The sequence below is a fragment of the Pyxicephalus adspersus genome, chromosome 11 (genome assembly GCF_032062135.1).
Source record: "Pyxicephalus adspersus chromosome 11, UCB_Pads_2.0, whole genome shotgun sequence".
In the NCBI taxonomy this organism is placed as follows: Eukaryota; Metazoa; Chordata; class Amphibia; order Anura; family Pyxicephalidae; genus Pyxicephalus; species Pyxicephalus adspersus.
The window spans coordinates 52,990,376-53,010,439 of NC_092868.1; the positions used below are offsets into that span (position 1 = coordinate 52,990,376).

General features: G+C 40.3%; 1 protein-coding gene across 2 annotated transcripts; it reads right to left on the reverse strand.

The window, feature by feature from the left end:
- Positions 1 to 1,033: 1,033 nt before the first annotated feature.
- Positions 1,034 to 6,962, reverse strand: TMEM218 (transmembrane protein 218). 2 transcript variants are annotated; one of them, XM_072426499.1, is made up of 4 exons: positions 6,873 to 6,962; positions 5,291 to 5,401; positions 3,665 to 3,767; positions 1,034 to 1,324 (listed from the first exon to the last, which is right to left on the reverse strand). In XM_072426499.1, exons 2-4 carry the CDS (start codon positions 5,398 to 5,400, stop codon positions 1,190 to 1,192), a joined length of 348 nt encoding a protein of 115 aa, XP_072282600.1. In that variant the 5' UTR covers position 5,401; positions 6,873 to 6,962; the 3' UTR covers positions 1,034 to 1,189. The 2 variants fall into 2 exon arrangements, with proteins under 2 accessions (XP_072282600.1, XP_072282599.1); XM_072426498.1 differs by lacking the exon at positions 6,873 to 6,962 and adding an exon at positions 5,724 to 6,139.
- Between the last annotated feature and the right edge of the window lie 13,102 nt (positions 6,963 to 20,064).

Consider the following 20,064-nt stretch of genomic DNA (forward strand, 5'->3'; position numbering starts at 1 on the left):
TATTTCATTGCCAAATTCAACCCCGGTGGGTTGCCCAAGATTTTCATCTAAGTAATGGTTTTCCAGGACTCCATGTTCTACACATTGTTGATGTAATAGTGAACATGCGATAATGAGATTTTGACTTTGTGTGAATTTGCCCCTGGGGTACATGAAATGTTAAGCCATTGTTATGATTAGGTCCACGTGGCCAACTGGCCGCCTTCACACCTCTCCATTGTGCACATAAATTTTGTGTTTTCACCCCGAGCCTGAGCCAGAATAAATCAGTGTGAATTATCTTGGAATGCGGGGAGTTGTGTAATGTGGCCACGTTCCATACACTCCCCCCCCATAATAAGTAGAGGGTGATACAATGAATTGGCAAGGCACCCGCAGGCCAAAACAAATACCTAACAAATGTTAGGAACTAACAGCAGTTATATTTGTTCTGGCCGAGGCTACAGCGCCTGGACAACAAAAAATATTTTTACAAATTGCATATTAATTATAAAGGTAAAATATGAGCACAGTGCAGACCCCCAAAACCCCCCTCCCACCTGTGGCAGACCTTTGTCAACCCTCATCCCTGTGACATGCCAGACCTCCATTACCCCCCAGTGACAGACTTCCATAACTTCCCTTCAGTTTGAGACCTTCACCCCCTTTCCCCTCAGTGACAGGCCCCCGTTACCCCCCTTCCCCTCAGTGACGGGCCCGTTACCCCCTTCCTCTCAGTGATGGGCCTCCGTTACCCCCCTCCCCCCCCTCAGTGACAGCACTCCATATTCCCCTCCCTTCAGTGACAGACCACTAAGCAATGGACTGTACTAAGCAAATGGTCTGTACTTAGTGATCCAGTACATCCAAGCATATTACTAATATAATTGTTTGTGACTGAAGTCAAAGGATGATCATGACACCTTTACCCAATGCACAAATATGTGTAAAACATTGGGTGTCTGAGCCAATACTCGCAATGTACCCACCAAACTGATCATCAGAGTGGGACTTCATACTGTGACTCCATAGGCACCAGAAATTAAAGTCAGAGTCTGGAAAATAAATAATTTATTTATAAAAGGAATCCTCGGTTTTCCTATAAAACATCTGAATGTAGAAATTATTTTGTATCACACAAATACATCTTATAGAAAATACCTGGACACAACAAAAGCATTGGCTGGTTGGTAGCCCTCTGTGTGATAGATTAGCGGGTCCGGAGAGGTTTGGCGTATACAGGCTCTAGAAGGTAGTACAACAGAGACAAGAAAGCAGTGGCCAGGAAAATGACGCTCATGACAGACAGCAGGACGTAGCGGCCGATGAAGAACGTGTCCACAATCTGTACCGGGTACAGAACATATATGGTAAATATCAGAAGTAACTGTGCAAACAAAATACATTTTACTGAGAAGATTTTGGGCTTGCTTCTGCATTGCTGAAAGCTCGGATCAGACTGTGACTTACCTGCAGCACGGGAAAATATTTGATTGGCTGCCAGGTGTTTTATATTAGCACAGCATTGTATAAAGCAAGACACCTGGTCATTCAGCAATCTGCACCCAGATTTTTATGTTGACAGAAATTCTGACCCTTTTCCCATTTGTCCCCCACTGAAATAATTTTTTACCACTTCCGGTCCAGACAGGAAATCTCTGCAATTTCTCTGGGAACACCAACCACTATAATATATATCTCTATACAGATGCCAGATATTCATCACTTTGGGGAGTCCATCTTGTGTCCTTACAGGGGTCCCAGAATGTCATTTAGCAATCTGCCATGCTGGGAAACTCAATGAACTAATGAGGAGGATATAATAGAGCACCATTTGTAAGCAGCCAGTCTTTACTGGAACCTTATTTTCTCATGTAAAGCAATCACAAAGAGTGATACTAATTGAGCATTTGTATGAAGCTTAAAGCTTACCTGAACTCAACATTTTTACTGGAAAGACGGCAGTTCAATCCGCTGGGTGTATGTGCACATCATACAATAGAATAGCAGTGTTCTCCCCAGGCCCTTTTAGTTGGGTGCACCACCCAGCATTTTTCAGCAAGCACTCGGCTGTTTTTGGGTGGTTACTGAAGAGCTGGGTCACAATATAGAGGCTGCCACCCACCTACAATTTGTTCCCACTCTGCTTAAAAAATTTTCTGCGTTGGTCCCTGGACGAGAGTGCAAAGAGCTGGCTCAGAAGTGACAGCAGCCTTGCAGTTGGTCCCTATACACCCCTCGTCCTGCTACCACCACTCTACTTCAGGCTTAGGATAAAAAATGTTTTTGAACAGCAGCCAAATAAAAGATCTTTTTTTTTTTTGTTCTGCTGGCGGACATGAAATAAAGTGTAATATCATAAAAGATGGTCAGACCAATCCTCCGCCATGGACCGGCCCCCAGGGAGCTGCCAAACATGCTGCACAACAAGAAAGGTCAGGATGATGCACCCGCATGAAAGGCTGACCTTGGCTTCCTGACTGAACGAGTCTCTCGTGGACGGCATGTTTGTCCGCACTAGGCGCTTCGTTTTTTTAATTAGCCAATTAGTGGGCTTTCGGCGTGTAAAGCTCGAGTCATGTATTATGGATAGAACATTGAGCTGTGCGGTACGGAGGATGGAAAGGGAGACGCAGGCACAAATCTTATAATTAGTTCTCCGAGAAGAACTGGCATAGCTAGGTAAATCAGAGGACCGCTGTCTACATTGCAGCCATTCCGGATACGATGACCTAGTATGTAGAAGATGGGGGGATGCGTGGGGTCTGTGTGCATTCCCAGAACAGGCTCTGCCACTGTACCAACAATCCAGAATGCCCTAATAATGTGAGAGTTCTGTATTGCACCGCATAAAGGCTGAACTCAATGAACTTCAGATACAGAAACTCATCTTACAGCAAATCTAAACCTAAGAAAAAAAAATATACTTTACTGCACATTTATTAGACAGGGCTTGTCTAATTAAATATAATGGACTCTGTCATGTCTAATGATAAAAAATCATTGTTAGTTGAAAAAAAAGACATAAGTCCATTGAGTTCAACCACTGGGGAAATAAACATATCCCAGATAAAACCCTATAGACATAGTTGATCAAGAGGAAGGCAAAAAAAACTCTATAAACTTCCCCTGGTTCAATTTGCTCCAACAGGGAAAATAATTCCTTTCTGATCTTGTGAGGCAATCGGATGGTCCATGGATCAGCAGTCTCTGTTATCTTTACTTTAAAGCCTTAATCCCCAGTTATATTCTGTGCTTCTAGAAATCATCCAGCTTTTTATAAAGCAATCTATAGTAGTTGCTGAAACTATTTCCTGAGGGAGCTGATTCCACATTTTCACAGACCTTACAGTGAAGAATCCCTTCCTTATCCGGAGCTTAAACTTCTTTTCCTCCAGACGCAAAGATCCCCCCACTGCAATGGCTATAAAATGAATCATTTTGAAATGAGTGAATGGCTGCAATGTTTTAGTAACCAGCCCAGGCTTGAGATAAAGTTTTCTATGATCTCTATGCTAATTTATATATTTCTTTCATTTCCAAGACAGGTTCACAATTTTGTCTATGAGCTGTCAGTTCCTTGGATCAGCCTGTTTGGGCATTAGGTAGCGATGTAGACAACCAATCAAACAATACGACCCCTCTTTTTATCGAAGACCCGCCCACAATCCTCCGGACAAGATACCTGAAACTCCTTTTCTGGAGTGGACGTCTCACTCGCTCGTGGAAAGAAGACCAGAATAAGAGTGACGATCAACGCCAGGAGGAAAAACACAACGTTCAGCAATCTAAGATAATGGGAAAAACATTCACATAATGCTGAATGCTGGATTCATGTTATCATTGCAATACTTCTCTCAAATAACAAAATGAAATGCACTTCTGGTCTATTAATAAAAGTCTGTTTATCTTATATCTATATAAATGATGGCCAACCTACAGCTCACTGGTAAATATTGTGCAGCCCCATCAGCCAGAAGTTGCTGATCATCCCAGCTTAGATTCTTCCTCAGGATATATATTCATTAGGATGGCTTCTGCTAGTTACTTTTTGTGTTTTTTTTTACTTCTTGTACATTGTAGAGAAATGAGAAGTGGGATGTCAAATTTAGAGGACATTTGATATTATTATTATTAATAATAATATTAATAAACAGGTTTTTTTTTTTATAGCGCCAGCATATTACACAGTACTGTACTATAAATAGGGGTTTCAAATGACAGACGAATACACACAGTGACTCAGGGGGAGGAGAGTACCCTGCCCAGAGGAGCTTACAATCTAAGAGGTGGGGGAAGTATCACACATTAGGAGGGGGATATGTAGAGTTGGGAAAGAGTGAGGGTTTAAGAGACAGAAAAAGATGGGCAGGCAAGTTTGAAAAAATGGGTTTTGAGTGCTCTTTTAAATGATTAGAAAGTAGGAGCAAGACGAATAGGTCTTGAATTTGATTCTAAGGTGAAATGGAAGCCAATGAGAACTACAAAGAGAAGCAGCAGAGGAGGAGTGGTGGGAAGGATGGATATCATGCAGCACAGTTTCTCCTGGGGAGGGATTACAGGGCCTGGATAGGAACATGAATGTATAGCTGTGTATTTGCAGCTCTTTGTTTGGGATCCGGGGAAGAGTGTCCTGAAAGAAAATATTGGGCGCCAGGCACCCCTCGCTTTCTCCAGGCAACAAACTAGTGATGGCTCTGAAGCACCTGACTACTGATAATTAAAGGAAGCAGACCTTTGAATCAGGGAAAGTTGCAGGCAGGAGGCTAAACTTTGTGTTACGCTGTACAAATATTGCTGAGAAAGTAATAAATGTCCCCATGCTGGCAGTCTATGACCATGTAAAGAGATTCTGGTCTGCAATCAGATTTTCATAGCCTTTGGTAGGTGAGGTGAAAAAGGTGAAGAAGGGTTTTGTGTCCATCTGTGTACACTTGTCATTAAACTGTCCAGCCTTGTGTGTGTGTGTGTGTGTGTGTGTGTATATGTATGTATATATATATATATATATATATATATATATAAATACACACACACATCCCAAGGAAAAAAAATTATATTTTTATATATATATACACATATATATATTTATTATTTATACACTGGTACCATGGCACACAAGGCTGGACAGGTATAAGAAGCTCTCTAATAACAGAAGTACACAGATGGCCACAAAACCCTTCTTCACTTCACCTACAGAAGGGTACGAAAATCTGATTTCAGACCAGAATCTTATTTACAAAAGAGCACTGCAGTGTTTTATGTCCATCAATAAGTTCATAAGGATTCAATAGACCAGGGATGCTCTTACCGTGTTGTACCAGATGTGCGGGACAGCAGCACACACAACAGTAGGGTGACGATCCAGATAACGGAGATAACAAACACTCCTGTGCCCACACCAAGGATCGTTGTCGCCATTCTGCAGAAAGGAAATAAATATACAGAGTTTTGTTATTATTATATATATATATATATATATATATATATATATATATATATATATATATCTATCATGGATACTGTACATGAAGTACTCATACAATGTAATATAAGTTTATGTCTATAGGCTGAATGTGCCATGTACAAAGATATGGAAACATCATTCAGTGCTGGTCCGCACCACCCCAATCCTCACAGACCGCACTACAACCAGGACTTTGGCTGGAAATAATGCATGGTTAAATAAACGTGGCTCTTTTACTGCATGGGGTCAGAATGGAACATTCCAAAGTTTCCAGCACCTTGCTAGGAGCTCTGTGGTCCTGCCACACACCAAGGAATTGGAGCTTTTTCTGCTTGGAAAAACCAAGCTTGGCATAAAGGAACCCGGCTCTCGGTGAGAGAACAGGCGGCAATTAATGATCTCCTTGGTCTTTGATCTCTGGCTCACATGCTGCATTCTTGTTCTGGGTTGATGATGAAGCCAGAAAATCAACTTGACAGCCAGGTGACCAGCATCTCCTGAAGGCAGGCTGTAGTGGCAGGATATGTATTTGTCCTGGCATGGGTTCCTCTTCTGTCTAGAGCTACAACCTTTAGGGCTATTCAGATTATGGGTTGTGATAATAATTGTGTTCTAATGTATTGCACTATTAGTTGATTTATGAACCCAGCAACCTCATAATACCCCTCCGACGGATCTATGAACCCAACATCCTCATAATACCCCCTCTGGCTGATGTACAAATCCAGCACCCTCAAAATACCCCCTCCGGCTTGTCTATGAACCTAACAGCCTCATAATACCTCCTCTTGTCTATGCATGAACCCAGCACCCTAATAATACCCCCTCTGACCAATCTATGAACCCAGCACCCTCCTAATACCCCCTCTGACCAATCTATGAACCCAGCACCCTCATAATACCCCCTATGATCAATCTATGAACCCAGCACCCTCATAATACCCCCTCTGATCAATCTATAAACCCAACACCCTCATAAAACCCCCTCTGACTGATCCATGAACCCAGCACCCTCATATTACCCCCTCTGACCAATCTATGAACCCAGCACCCTCATAATACCCCCTCTGATCAATCTATGAACCCAACACCCTCATAATACCCCCTCTGACAGACCCATGAACACAGCACCCTCATATTACCCCCTCTAACCGATTTATGAACCCAACACCCTCATAATACCCCTCTGGCCGACCCTGTAACCCCCTACCATGGTACCCCCTCTGTGACTAGTTCCACCACCCCCCATGATACCTCCCTTTATCCCAGTACGCTTCCCCCAAAGTACCCCTTCTGAGTCAGGTAATACTCCATGACACCTCCTGTATTCCATGTAACCTTTCCCCGTATGGTACCCCCCCTCTGAGTCCAGTACCTCCCCTTCCTCGATATTAACCCCTCGGAGCTCATTACCCCCTCCCCTTACCTTGTGTATGCCGGTACAAATGTTCCTCTCTGCACAGCCCTTACTACAGAACCTCCATGCCAGTCTCATTCACCACCCGACCGATCTAACAACAAGCCAACCCAGCCAATCAGCCCTTGGAATACATCGTTCCCTAAACAGTTGCGCCAATTACAGCCTCCCTCTCATCACACACTTTCTCACTGATTGGGTGGAACTCGTTACTTGGCAACAGTGCGGCGTCTTTTACACCTAGCAGCCTTCCATAACATAGCAATATGTCCCATTATATAACAATATATTCCATAACATCACAATATGTCCATAATATAACAATATATTTCATAACATAACAATATGTCCTATAACATAACAATTTGTCCATAAAATAACAATATGTCCATAATATAAGATGTCCCATAACATAATAAATATGTCCCATAATATAACAATATGTCCATAATATAACAATATATTTCATAACATAACAATATGTCCAATAATATAACAATATATTCCATAACATAACAATATGCCCCATAATATAACAATATGTTCATAATATAACAATATGTCCATAACATAACAAAATGTCTATAACATAACAATATATTCCACAACATAACAATATGTCCATAATATAACAATATGTCCCATAATATAACAATATGTTCATAATATACCAATATGTCCCATAATATAACAATATGTCCCATAACATAATAAATATGTCCCATAATATAACAATATATTCCATAACATAACAATATGTTCCATAACATAACACTATGCCCCATAATATAACAAAATATCCATAACATAACAATATATTCCATAATATAACAATATGTCCCATAACATAATAAATATGTCCCATAATATAACAATATATCCATAACATACACAATATGTCCTATAACATAACAATATATTCCATAATATAACAATATGTCCCATAATATAACATTGGTATGGAGGAGGTTAAGGTTAAGCAACAATTAGTAAAGTAGTAGAAGTAGGTTGGAGGGTCGTAGGTTAGGTTGGTACTAGGTAGGCAGGAGCTTAGGTTAGGCAACAATTAGTAAAGTAGTGAGGGTGAGGGTTAGGGTTCAGCTGCTACTAAGTAGGTAGGAGGTTAGGCAGCGATTAGTAAAGTAGTAGAAGTGGGGGGGGGGGGGAGTTTAAGTCAGGGCAAATTAGGATAAATGCACTTGAAGCGCAGTTATACTTTAAATTTGGGCACCAGGCAGGCAGTCCAGGTAGGACAATCGAACACAAGTCCATCCTTCATTGTGAATTTGCAGGTAGGTATCTAACTATGGCCAATAGTTATGTCCTCCGGGACATGGGTGCCCTTTTGTACTAGATGTAGGTCCAATGGGTACCGGGGCCCCTTTCTCTATCCCATGGACTGAGATGCTGCTCAGTTCTACCTAGCTGTCAATAAATCTTTACAGTTGCCCAGTAGTAGCTGAAAATTAGTCTTTCTTAGTGGCAATTTGATGATTGGCCATTGTGAGTAGCAATTCTATTTTGGTAAAAGAAGAGTAATACCACTATGTTCACATGGTTAAGAAATAGAAGGGTTCTCTTTCACAAAGCAGGTTCTCTCTGCAAAGGTTAGCAAGAATAAATCCTATTGGTTGCTACAAATAACAAAAACAGTACTTCCATTAAACACCTGGATGAAGGAGGGGTGAATGTCACAATGGCAAAGCAATTAATTCTGAAAAAAATAGGACTCGGGGTTCTTTTTACTTGTGATCTATAACCATGCGATTAGTCCTTCCAAATCACATATGCAACACAAATACAAACGTCTGCACGAATTTGTTCCCATTCACTCCCATTAGATTGAATGGGAGAGAGGGCGGTTGAGCATGCAGTAAAATGCTGCAGTTTACCAAAAGCCTAATCCTGCTCAATGCCTGGCTTCTATATTATGATGTGAATAGTGGAGAAACCATAAATAACTGCAGTGTTAACTTTATATACCCATCACTTGTGACGCTATAAATGGCTGCAACAAAACCAAAAGTTTAAACAAGAACGACTGTGAGCGGAGGGGGTTAATTTAGAAATACTGAGACTGATTGCATTTATCTGGCTGCACCCATACACATTAGCGCTAGAGGGACCTCAAGGATCAGAAGAAGAAATGTGAAGTTCTGAGCTGCTTCACCTCCAAGAAAAAATTTTACAAATCAGACAAAGTTTTGCCTTCCTCTGGATCAGCTATGTCTATAGGGTTTTATATCTGTGATATGTTTATTTCCCTAATGGATGGACTTGAGTCTTTTTTCAACCTGACGTACTATGTAAATATGTAAATTGCTTCTCATCTGAAATTAGTAATAGTTTCTTAAGATTTGAGCAAAATGTGGAGATAAAGATTGGCAACAGATACAGGGAGTTATAGACCAATGTGACTACAGTCATTGCCGGGTGCATTGGGAAAATTTACTGTAACGTTGATGGAAAATATTGTAAATTTTGGGAGGACCATCTGGAAACATCAGCAGTTCAGAATGAGCGTATGATAAAAAAAATTGCACAAGCAATGAGGACTGCAAGTCATAATGGTCAATAGATTGAGATTGACAGGCAGCTGATCATATACATGAACCAAGGCAACCTATGGCGCCATTCACTCCTCTATAATGGCACTGATGTGATTGGAAGCTTTTCTTTGAAGCCTTTGAATTTGGTGGGATCGGGCCAAACTTGTACAGCATCATCATCATCATGTATTTGATAAGCATTGATATATATTGTGTGCAGAACTTTCCGGAGTCCACAATCATGTCACATAAATGAAGATATGAAAAAACATGAAAGTATATTACATCTGATCTCCAGATCTAGTATTATAATTTTAGCATTTTGTTCTTTTCTACAAATAAAAAATAAATTGGTCAGGTTTGTGAAAATGTAAAAGTACTTTTAAACATTCCATTGGTATACTATACTCAGTTCCAACAAGTGCACCCTAGTCACACAATACACATCCAAAAGTTCAACTATTAGAAATGTTAGGCCGGTTATTATTGCAGAAAGGGTCAGGCAATGCCACATCTATAATAATCCTTCTTACCTGCCTGATCACTCCATAGAGCGCATGCTTAGCAATTCTGGCTTCCCTTGCAAATGCCTGAACTGAATGCGTTCCTGCATCCTGCATAGGTGTTACGTCATCCCAGCTTGGCCAATCAAGATGACTGAAGACCTCAAGGAGAAAAAAAAGTACCTAGCAATGGGGACAGGTGAGTACAGCAAGGTTTAGTTCTGCTTTCAAAAGTCTATTTATAATGTTTTTACTCAAGATTCACCCAACCTTTCATCAACATGAACACATTTTTCACACTGGATTCAAGTCGTATTTTACACGATTCACAGACATTTCAAATGAATTCTGTGTGAAAACATGTCTGAATTTTGGAATCCTATTTATAAATAATTTTTTATTAAATTCTCCCTAAATCCACTCCCAATCATTTTATTACACGGCAGATTTGTTTTTTCTAAAGATAACATTGGATTTTTGTGCAGTTTTGAGTTTCCTGCTTTTTTGGCAGTTGATTTAAATTATGATCATGATTATAGCTGTAAATCATAATACTGTTTTTTGGCTTGCTATAAAAGGGATCGACAGGTAAAAAGCTCAATCATGCTTCCTTTTTTCAGCTAGAATATAATGTGAAGTGTTCCTCTTTCCTATATCTGAGTACTGAGAAGTATATTGCTTGGTGCCGCATGATCAGAAGAATCTGATTGGTTGCTCTGAACATCTCAAACAGTTCTTTTTCAACCATGAAGCTCTGTGTTAGAGATATACAAAGCACTGCACAACCTAAATGTATGTAAAATATGCATGATTTCTAAATTTATGTAAATTATTTACAACTGCCACTGTAAATCATATTCACCTGACATATAACAATATCTTCAATAAGGGACTCACATGTTCCCTAAATATGCCCCCGAGCAAGTTTGAAAAGTCAGCAGTAAGAATCCATAAAGCAATAGTAACACGTGTCATTGTAAATCAAGCAACAACATAAAGCCAATCAAACACCAGAAGAAACAAAAAAAGAAATATGACAAACAAAACAACTGCATGCTGGGGCTTTTCTTCTTTTTTTACTAAAGTAGTACAGATTATTCACCTAAAGTAAATGTTCACATAGCTTTCTGATAAAGGTGAATGTTCTTTAAATGTTTGATGGTCTTTCCATGCCAATTGGCTACTATGATTATTCTCTAGGGCAATGTTTAGGGACCTTTCTAACATAGGGGAACCCTTGAAATAACTTTCAGGTCTTAGTGAACCCCTCCCATAATTCCAATATACACAGCTCACATTACATTAGTGTGGTGGTCAGTGGGAAGAATGCCTCTTACATTGCTGGCCAGTGGGAACAATGTCACCTTTACAGACAGCCAAAAAGATCATCGGTCTCACTTTAACTGACCTGAGAGGCACAAATTGCTCATTGCTCAAGGAACCACTAGCAACCCCTGGTTGAGAAACACTGATCTAAAGACCAGAACCACTAAAATCCACCCCCCTATTGTCTTCAATTGTGTTTGTATTCAAGACATTTTTTGGACCGGTTCAGCTGAACAGCCATTGGACTGAGGCAAATTCTAGCAACAGTACATGTGATAGAAATTGGCCAGGGGTCTTGTAATGAGGGACCCCAGTGAAGGTGGACAGGTAAATAGTAAACCTATAGAGATCTAGGATGTATCTGGGGTAATTTACCAACAGAGCGTTACACTGAGGTCTAGATTTCTGTTCCAAAAGCGTTACAGGTTTTCATGAATTTTTTTTTTTTAAATGTAGACCTGTAACTTACAGAAATATGTCCGAACAAGGGTTCTAGTAGATATCATGAATATAAAAAATGTTTGAAACACACAATCATGTAAAAAAAAACATTACTTTTAATAAAATTAAATAAAAGACACAAAAATCAGCTTAAACAAGAATACATAAATAAATGAAAAATACTGAAAATGCGATAATTCGGTATACTGTATAGTAATATATTTTTCTAAAACACCTCCCTAGTGTCCATCACATACCTATAGACAAAACCACATAAATATATTTTATATTATTTTGTATTGGATTGGATACGGGAGTTTGTATCCAATCCAATACAAAATATGAATTTGAATTTCCAAGTTATTTACTTTTACTTTTTTTTTTTTATTATTTTGTATTGGATTGGATAAGGGAGTTTGTATTCAATCCAATACAAAATGAGCGTTTGAATTTACCAGTTATGTACTTTGTATTAATTTTGTATTATTTTGTATTGGATTGGATACAGGAGTTTGTATTCAATCCAATACAAAATGTGTTTGAATGAGTTTGAATTTGAATTTCCCGCACACGCGCCAACGTCATCGCCGAGGGACACGCACGCAGGGAGAAGCCGGCCGGCTTTTTTTTCTCCGCCGGCCGGCTTCTTGTCTTAGAAGGCACCCGACGCTGGAAGGGGAACGACGCTGGATGATCAGCGGGACCAGGTAAGAAGCCGGCCGGCATCTTCTCCGCCGGCTGGTATCTTCTTCTCCGCCGGCCAGCATCTGGAAAGGGAGATCGACGCTGAAGGACGACGCTGGAACACGAACACGACGCTGGATGAGCACAGCGGGATCAGGTAAGTGATGATTTTAATATAGGGAGAAAAGTTCGGGGTTATCGAAAATAGTAACTTTTTTTAGCCCGTACCAAGGTCGGGCTTATCGGTCAGGTGGTTAAAGAATATTGCTGGTCACACATTGGTCAAAATGTGCATTACCAGGTAAATGATTGATTTCTCCCAGATATTCATTCTTTACCTGGAACCCACCATGTGCATATGGACCAGCACCATTCTTTCCCCAATTATTGCTGCCCCCTGCTCTGGCCAACAATAGAGTTAATGGCTCCTTCATTCCTAGGCCATTGTTCCGAGGACTGTCCTGGCAGATCCACAGACAAAGTACGAGGAAAGATCATAATGAAAGTGAAGAGGAAAGAGTGCAGCGCTACATGTACAGCACTCGTTCATGCATCGTGAAATGATCATTTCCAACGACAAATATTGCATGTGGGTTTACAGCCTTAGGTACATCATTGGTAATAAGGACGGAGGAAGCAGGCTTACCCACACCAATCAGGCAAAGAATGCAAATTCCTGATCAATTGCTATATTAAACCATCAATTACATCAAATCGAACATGAAAGCGACTAGAAATACTGAATGGCCAGAATTCCTGGACCTAAAATATAGTCATCCTGCATTAAAGGAAAAAGAAATGAAATAAAAATTGTTTTTACTGGACTAGTTTTTTCATACCATGCAAAATTTTATGAGGGCCAGGACCCATTAGTGAGGTCAATGTGGAAGTACTGGGAACTAAAAGTTCAACTTTAAAGAATGTTGGATCAGGCATTAATGCAGAAAGAGACAGCCGATGTCCCTCCTGCAATAAGCCCAGCCGATCAAGATCCCTGAAGATCGCATCTAGGAAGAGAAGAAGGAAGAAGAAGGAAGAAGATGGGGACACACTGCGGCAGAATGGGGATAGGTGAGTATAGTGGGACTTTATCAGCGAGTATAGAGGAACCACTTTAGTGGTCCCATTTTAATATACTGACTTTACCATAGTCCTATTAAATAGTTGAGGTATTCATGTCTTTAGGTATTTCTCATTTTCTTGACTCTTTACCCCTCATCGAGGGGCTTTTAGCAGATCTGTAAAGCCTGTCAGATGAATCCAGCTATAGTCTATATGCTGTTATATTATTCCTATAATACATTGCAGAGAAAGAAAAGTCTCATTAAATGTCGGTGTGTAAGGCAATCATTCGTAGAATGTCCTGACCTTCATATTTTGTGTTATGACACAGAGTCACACGGGGACAAAATCAGAAATGCTGACCGTTCTCATGCCGGAGCCATTAGACTTTTGTCTATTTAGCAAGTAGCATTTAAGCTCATGAATTTGGCTGAGGCGTTCTTAGTGGGCCCTCTGTGACACTTGCGTTCCACACCTGTGGCCCTTGATTGGCTTTCGATGCTTAGTGCAGGACAAAAAATCCAGCTGACACGGAGCCAGAGAGAGCTGACAATCAGCCGAGTGTGTACATGGAGAGAAACATTTCCCAACACAATCCTCAGATCTGCCATTATCCGGGTACATTGTTTACTGCTAAATGAGAATCTCTGCCAGTACAGGCAGTCAGCACTTCAACTAGGAAAGATAAAGTTTAAATAACTGTAGCAGCAAGTTTTAAGACTCTCAGAATTTCTCCAAGACCTTGTTATTTCCTCTAAACAATGGAGACTGGTATTGGGGGTCACTTTGACCTTATTCCACAAAATGTGACCCCTCTCTGTCCCTTAACACTTATCCTAAACAGTCCTCTCTGTCCCCTAACACTTATCTCAGAGTTCCCTCTCTGTCCCTTTAGACTTATCACAGAGCTTCATCTCTGTCCCCTAACATATATCCTAAAGATTCCTCTCTGTCACCTAACACTTATTTCAGGGCTTTCTCTTGGTCTCAACATTTATTTCAATGTCTTTTCACTTTCACTTTCTACTTACTGGCATTTAGGAAAGTGTTAAGGGACAGAGAGGAAACTCTGAGATAAGTGTTAAGGGACAGGGAGGAAACTCTAAGATAAGTGTTAAGGGACAGAGAGGAAGCTCTGAGATAAGTGTTAAGGGACAAAAAGGAAGCTCAGAGATAAGTGTAAGGGACAGAGAGGAAACTCTGAGATACATGTTAAGGGACAGAGGGGTAACTCTGATATAAGTGTTAAGGGACAAAAAGGAAACTCTGAGATAAGTGTTAAGGGACAGAGAGGAAACTCTGAGATAAGTGTTAAGGGACAGAGCAGAAACTCTGAAACAAGTGTTAAGGGAAAGAGAGGAAGCACTGAGATAAGTGTTAAGGAACAGAGAGGAAACTCTGAGATAAGTGTTAAGGGACAGGGAGGAAACTCTGAGACAGTTAGAAAGCTCATGTAAAAAGATCTTTTTGCACCCAAGGCCAAAGTGACCCTCACCCCAAAATGGAAGGGTTAGTGGTCAAAAACCTAGGACAGGTAACCCAACATTGCTTCTCAACATCATTTTTTTGGTAAATCTAAAAATCTATAACATTGTCAATACAATGGTAAAAAAAGAATAAAAAACACACTTTTAATCATTCATAGTTTTTTTTATTTTAGGTAAAGAATGATGCAGGGAAACTCCAATGTAAGCAGCCTATTACACAGGGGACATAAATATAAGGGAGCTGTTATACCTACCATAGGATTTGTATTTCTGTTCACCCTAACACTAACAAAGCTCTGGCAGGCCAGGATACCTGAGATTTCTTTCCTGCAGGTAAGTAACATTTGCAGGTCTTGTCCCTCCCCCAGCCTTTGATTAGACGGTAACAACTGATGCAGACAGTCCTTCTGTTTCTTTTTCTAGTCTGCCTCTTGTTAGAACATGTGCACTGCAGCACATCTGATTGGCTTCTTGCTTATTTCTCTGCCACTTAAGCCCTGCTGTACAGGGACTGCTGGAGGCTTGTACCAAGTCGGATTCAGCTACTTACACTGCTTGAATTTAAAGATACATTTACCTATGTGGACATCATCATGAGCTGATCGATGTGTGATCATATATATCTGTCTGGAGCCTTGCTTTAATATGGCATTGCTATGTCTTCTCTGGTGGTCTGATGATGTATCATGCACCATCATACTTCTCTATCAAGGGAGACAGCTTTGTGTCACTGGCGCAGAACAGAACAAACTAATTGAACTTCCTCCATGGAAGCAAAACAACAAAGTCTGCTGAGAGTTTGTGTTTTCCAGCAATTTGGGAAATGGTTTTGGAAAGGTCCCAAGCTGGATGGCATTCCGAGCGGAGCCCGACAGACATTGCTAGCGCAGCTTAATGTCTAGAACTGAACAGCTGTGGATGATGAGGGCACTCAATGATTTCCATCCCATCGCTGCCATTCCTACTGTGTGACCATACAAACGGCTCTAATTCCATGTGCGCCCCCAGACTTAATAACCCCGTTCCCTCTGACTTATCATCTTAATGTTCCCCTTTTCTCCCTTCCCTGAGATGGGGAATAAGTAATTGCTACAGCGTGTTCATTGATTGTATGGGTCCCATCTCAAGCAAAGCAGATGGTTCAGGTCAGCTGGGAAAAATTAAAGGCAGCCTTGGGTTTCCACCAAGCAGAAAGCTCTAATATTCCCATTTGCATGGAATAAGAAATGAAGGTGTGTTTTGGTCTTAACTGTTCTTCACCAATGTATGACTATTAATTATTCATCTTCTCTCTCTTGCAGATGTACTGAAATTTCATCATGTGGCGGTGACAAACTGTGGATAAGACACGACAGGTTATATAGAATGCTTTGGTAATTGTATTCAATATAATACAATGTCCACAGGAATTCAAGAAACAGATTATTAGAAACATTTAGAAATATCAAAATGGCATGGTCCACTGATGTTACCACCCCTGTATTATAAAAATGGCATGGTCCACTGATGTTACTACCCNTGTATTATAAAAATGGCATGGTCCACTGATGTTACTACCCCTGTATTATAAAAATGGCATGGTCCACTGATGTTACCACCTCTATTATATCAAAATAGCATGGACCACTGATGTCATTCTCCCTGTATTATAAAAAAAGGCAAGGTCCACTGATGTTACTACCCCTGTATTATAAAAATGTCATGGGCCACTGATAATACCACCCCTAAATTATCAAAATGGAATGGGTCAGTGATGCTACCAACCCTATATTATCAAAATAACATGGTCCACTGATGTTACCACCCCTAAATTATCAAAATGCCATGGTCTACTGATGTTACCACCCCTAAATTATCAAAATGGCATGGTCGACTGATGTTACCCACCCTATATTACTAAAATGACATGGTCCACTAATGCTACCACCCCTATAATATCATATCGGCAGGGTCCACTGATGTTACCACCCCTATATTATCAAAATGGCATGGTCCACTAATGTTACCATCCCTATATTATCCTATTGGCAGGGTCCACTGATGTTACCACCCCTAAATTATCAAAATGGCATGGTCCACTAATGTTACCACCCCTATATTATCAAAATGGCATAGGTCACTGATGTAACAATTATATATTATCGAAATGGCATTGAGACGTGCAAACAGCAAAAAAAAAAAGTGGATTTTACACTCTTCTACACTCTTTAATTCTTGTTTGTGTCTCTCTTGGAGATTTTTTGCTTCTTGTTTCAGAGACCAGAGGCAGGGCCATATTAGGACCACTTGAGGGTCCAGTACAAAATGAATTTCTCAGCCCCAACTTCTTCACCCCAAGCCAAATCAATAGCCTTGTTCTAAACACCATGACCAGAACATGGCCAAAATGTGCCTTGGCCAATCCACACTCTGTCTTGGCTGGATGAGTAAACTAGGCAGAAGAAGCCAAAATTAAGCTAGCAAGTCAATGGGGACGGGGTAGAGAATTCAAGGTTTTTGCTACCAGGCTGCTTAGAGGTTTTTGGGATATCTAGCAAGCACTATCTATATAAAAAACATATTAGGGGGTCTTGTGGGCCTCTCTATCCAAAACTAAAGAAAAAGTTAGCTGGAGATGGAAATTACAGAAGAAATCCAGACAAGTAAAAACACTTAAAACAAATCATTTTAATTCTAGAGTGTCCTCATATTAGTATAGTTGCTCAATAGATAAGTGATGGATAGACTGGAGGAAGTTTCTTTAGACCTCCATCTTATGTATGTGGGTAACTTAACTCTGCATGGGAGTTAATAGTCATTTTCAATAATTATTGCAGCACCATTCTGCTGATACGACATTGATGCACTGCCTGGGTAGATAATGTATGTTTTATTCAGATGTCACTCCTCACTGCCCGCACACCGCTGAAGACATAGACACTGGCTTGAAAAATGATCTAATAAACAGACAGAAAAACAGCAGCTAGGAGAAAGTTTCCTGAGTGCGTACGAGTAAACTTCAGAATTAAAATAAACCGCCACTGGTGCGCGGAATAAATAGTCTGCCGCTAATTTAAGTGAGGTCTAAGTAAATAGTTTTATTAGCAGCACATTTGAGGCAAGAAGTAATTTCATGGGCTGCAGAGACGGAGGATTGTTGGGGGAATGGCGTTAAATTGCTCTCTCTCAAACAGCAGGACGAATTGTAGAAGACCACTAGATGGCGGCGTGGAAAGGCGCCAAAAGCGATAAAAAAACATAGCTGGCTCCAATACAGAATATCAATAGTGATTGCTGGGCGCAGTATAGGGTCAATAGGGGGTTCCAGGAACAAAAATGGAGACTGTAACTAAAAGGTTTCTTCCTTTTGTGCGCAGTGCTGCAACAAGTCCAAAGACCTCCTCTAAAGCCATTTGCATTTTGTTTGGCCAATAGTGTTAAAGGATCTGGTGGATATTTTAAACAAAAAAATGAAGGGTCATAGAATTCTAAATTGTACAATAAATATATAGAGGTCTGACTCCTAGAAGATATAGAGGTCTGACTCACATAGAAGCTAGTGAATGCATGCCTTGACAGCTGATGGAAGTCCGCTCGGGTAGGAGTCGTATTCCTGACCTTCTTTAGTTTACTTTTGTTGGGCCTCATTTTGCTGCATTTACATGCATTGATCACCATATCTTCCTACTCACCTTTCCAGACATCTACTGAATGTGTTGCACTATACATTGTTTCTTTTTGTGCATATACTCCATATTATTTCCTGAAGAAGCCATAGTATATGGTAACTCTGCGAAACGCATCGAAAATGATACTAACACCGCTTGGGTCTTCTTGTAACGATGATTGGAAGACAAAGTTTCTTTATATTTATAATTAGATATAGTATTTTGTACATATTTATACACTAAAAAACTTTTTCTGTCGATAGGATTATGTGTACTAAGCCAATTTTTTTTTTGCACTCATGGTTTTCCATATTCCCTGAGGAAACCCTCTGGGCGAAACGTGTCGGGAAAGGAAACCGTTTTCTTTGCTATACAAACATAGCAATATCAAGCAAAGTGTGATTTTATCTATTTGTACTGAAAGTTTTTTGTAAGCTATGCATATTACTGTTTTATTCATGTACCAATAATATTTAATAAGGCTATGTTTTTATTTAAATATAATTTTGAATAATGGGTGCCTTTCAAATAGCCTTCTCTTTGCTTCTTTCCTAACAAATTTAATGGAAGACAAAGTTGGTCATGTACATATAATGAATATTTGTATTGTTTGTTGAGGCCTGGACAGTGGTGCTTTTTGCGGTGCATGTGTTCACTTACACAGGTGTCGGCAAACTTTTATGGCCACTAGGCCACTGCAGGGGTCCGCCCACCACCAGGCAACACCCCCCTGAAGTGAAATCCCTCACCTCCGTATGCATTGCCGAGGAGAGGGATTTCCCTTCAGGGAGCTTTCCCTAATTACAGCGGCAGCGTAAGTATCAACATTGGACGCAATAAATAGGGAAGGCCGGAACGAACTACCGGCTAGGCCGTATCTGGCCTAGAGGACGGAGTTTGCCGACCCCTGACTTACGCATTTCATTTTAATCATTAATGAACTTGCATGTGTTGAGATATGTAAATAAAGGCATTTGCATTTGTATTTAAAAAAAAGGTTCAATATAATTTCTTTCTATAAATCTGACCTGTAAAATCCCAGGTTAGTAGCTGCGAGTATTCCGTAATTACCCCCCTATCTTTTCTTGCGCCTGAACAGTTTTTGGGGATTGGCAGTTATGTGATACAACCCTCCTAATGTTTTTTGGATTTTTTCTTTTTACAGATTCCAAATGTACAATTTTAGTCGAGAGGACACCTGATGGCCTTCTTGTCCAATGGGTCAAGGTTCTTCTTCATACCGATGAGCACCTGTTATTTAAAAAGTAAATTGACTGAGGGGGGAGAGCAGCAGAAAGTGTAATCCCTCTTTCATGGTATTATCCCATATTAGGGGCATTGTATTTGCCTCTTCTTCCCTCCCAAGATGAGCGCACAGTCTATGGTGATGGCCCCAGGCTAGCAGCACATGTCAGATATACTGTAAATAGCATGATACCACCTGCCTGCAAACAAATATCATGGATTGCATGCACCTTATAGGTGTGATATATTCCGGAACA

Coding starts and splice junctions, on each gene's coding strand:
- TMEM218 (XM_072426498.1), bottom strand. CDS start 5,881: ATGCAGCATGTGAGCCAGAGATCAAAGACCAAGGAGATCATTAATTGC. Junction 3,768..5,290: donor CGCACATCTGGTACAACACG/GTAAGAGCATCC, acceptor CCATTATCTTAG/ATTGCTGAACGTTGTGTTTT. Junction 1,325..3,664: donor CTCCAGAAAAGGAGTTTCAG/GTATCTTGTCCG, acceptor TACCCGGTACAG/ATTGTGGACACGTTCTTCAT.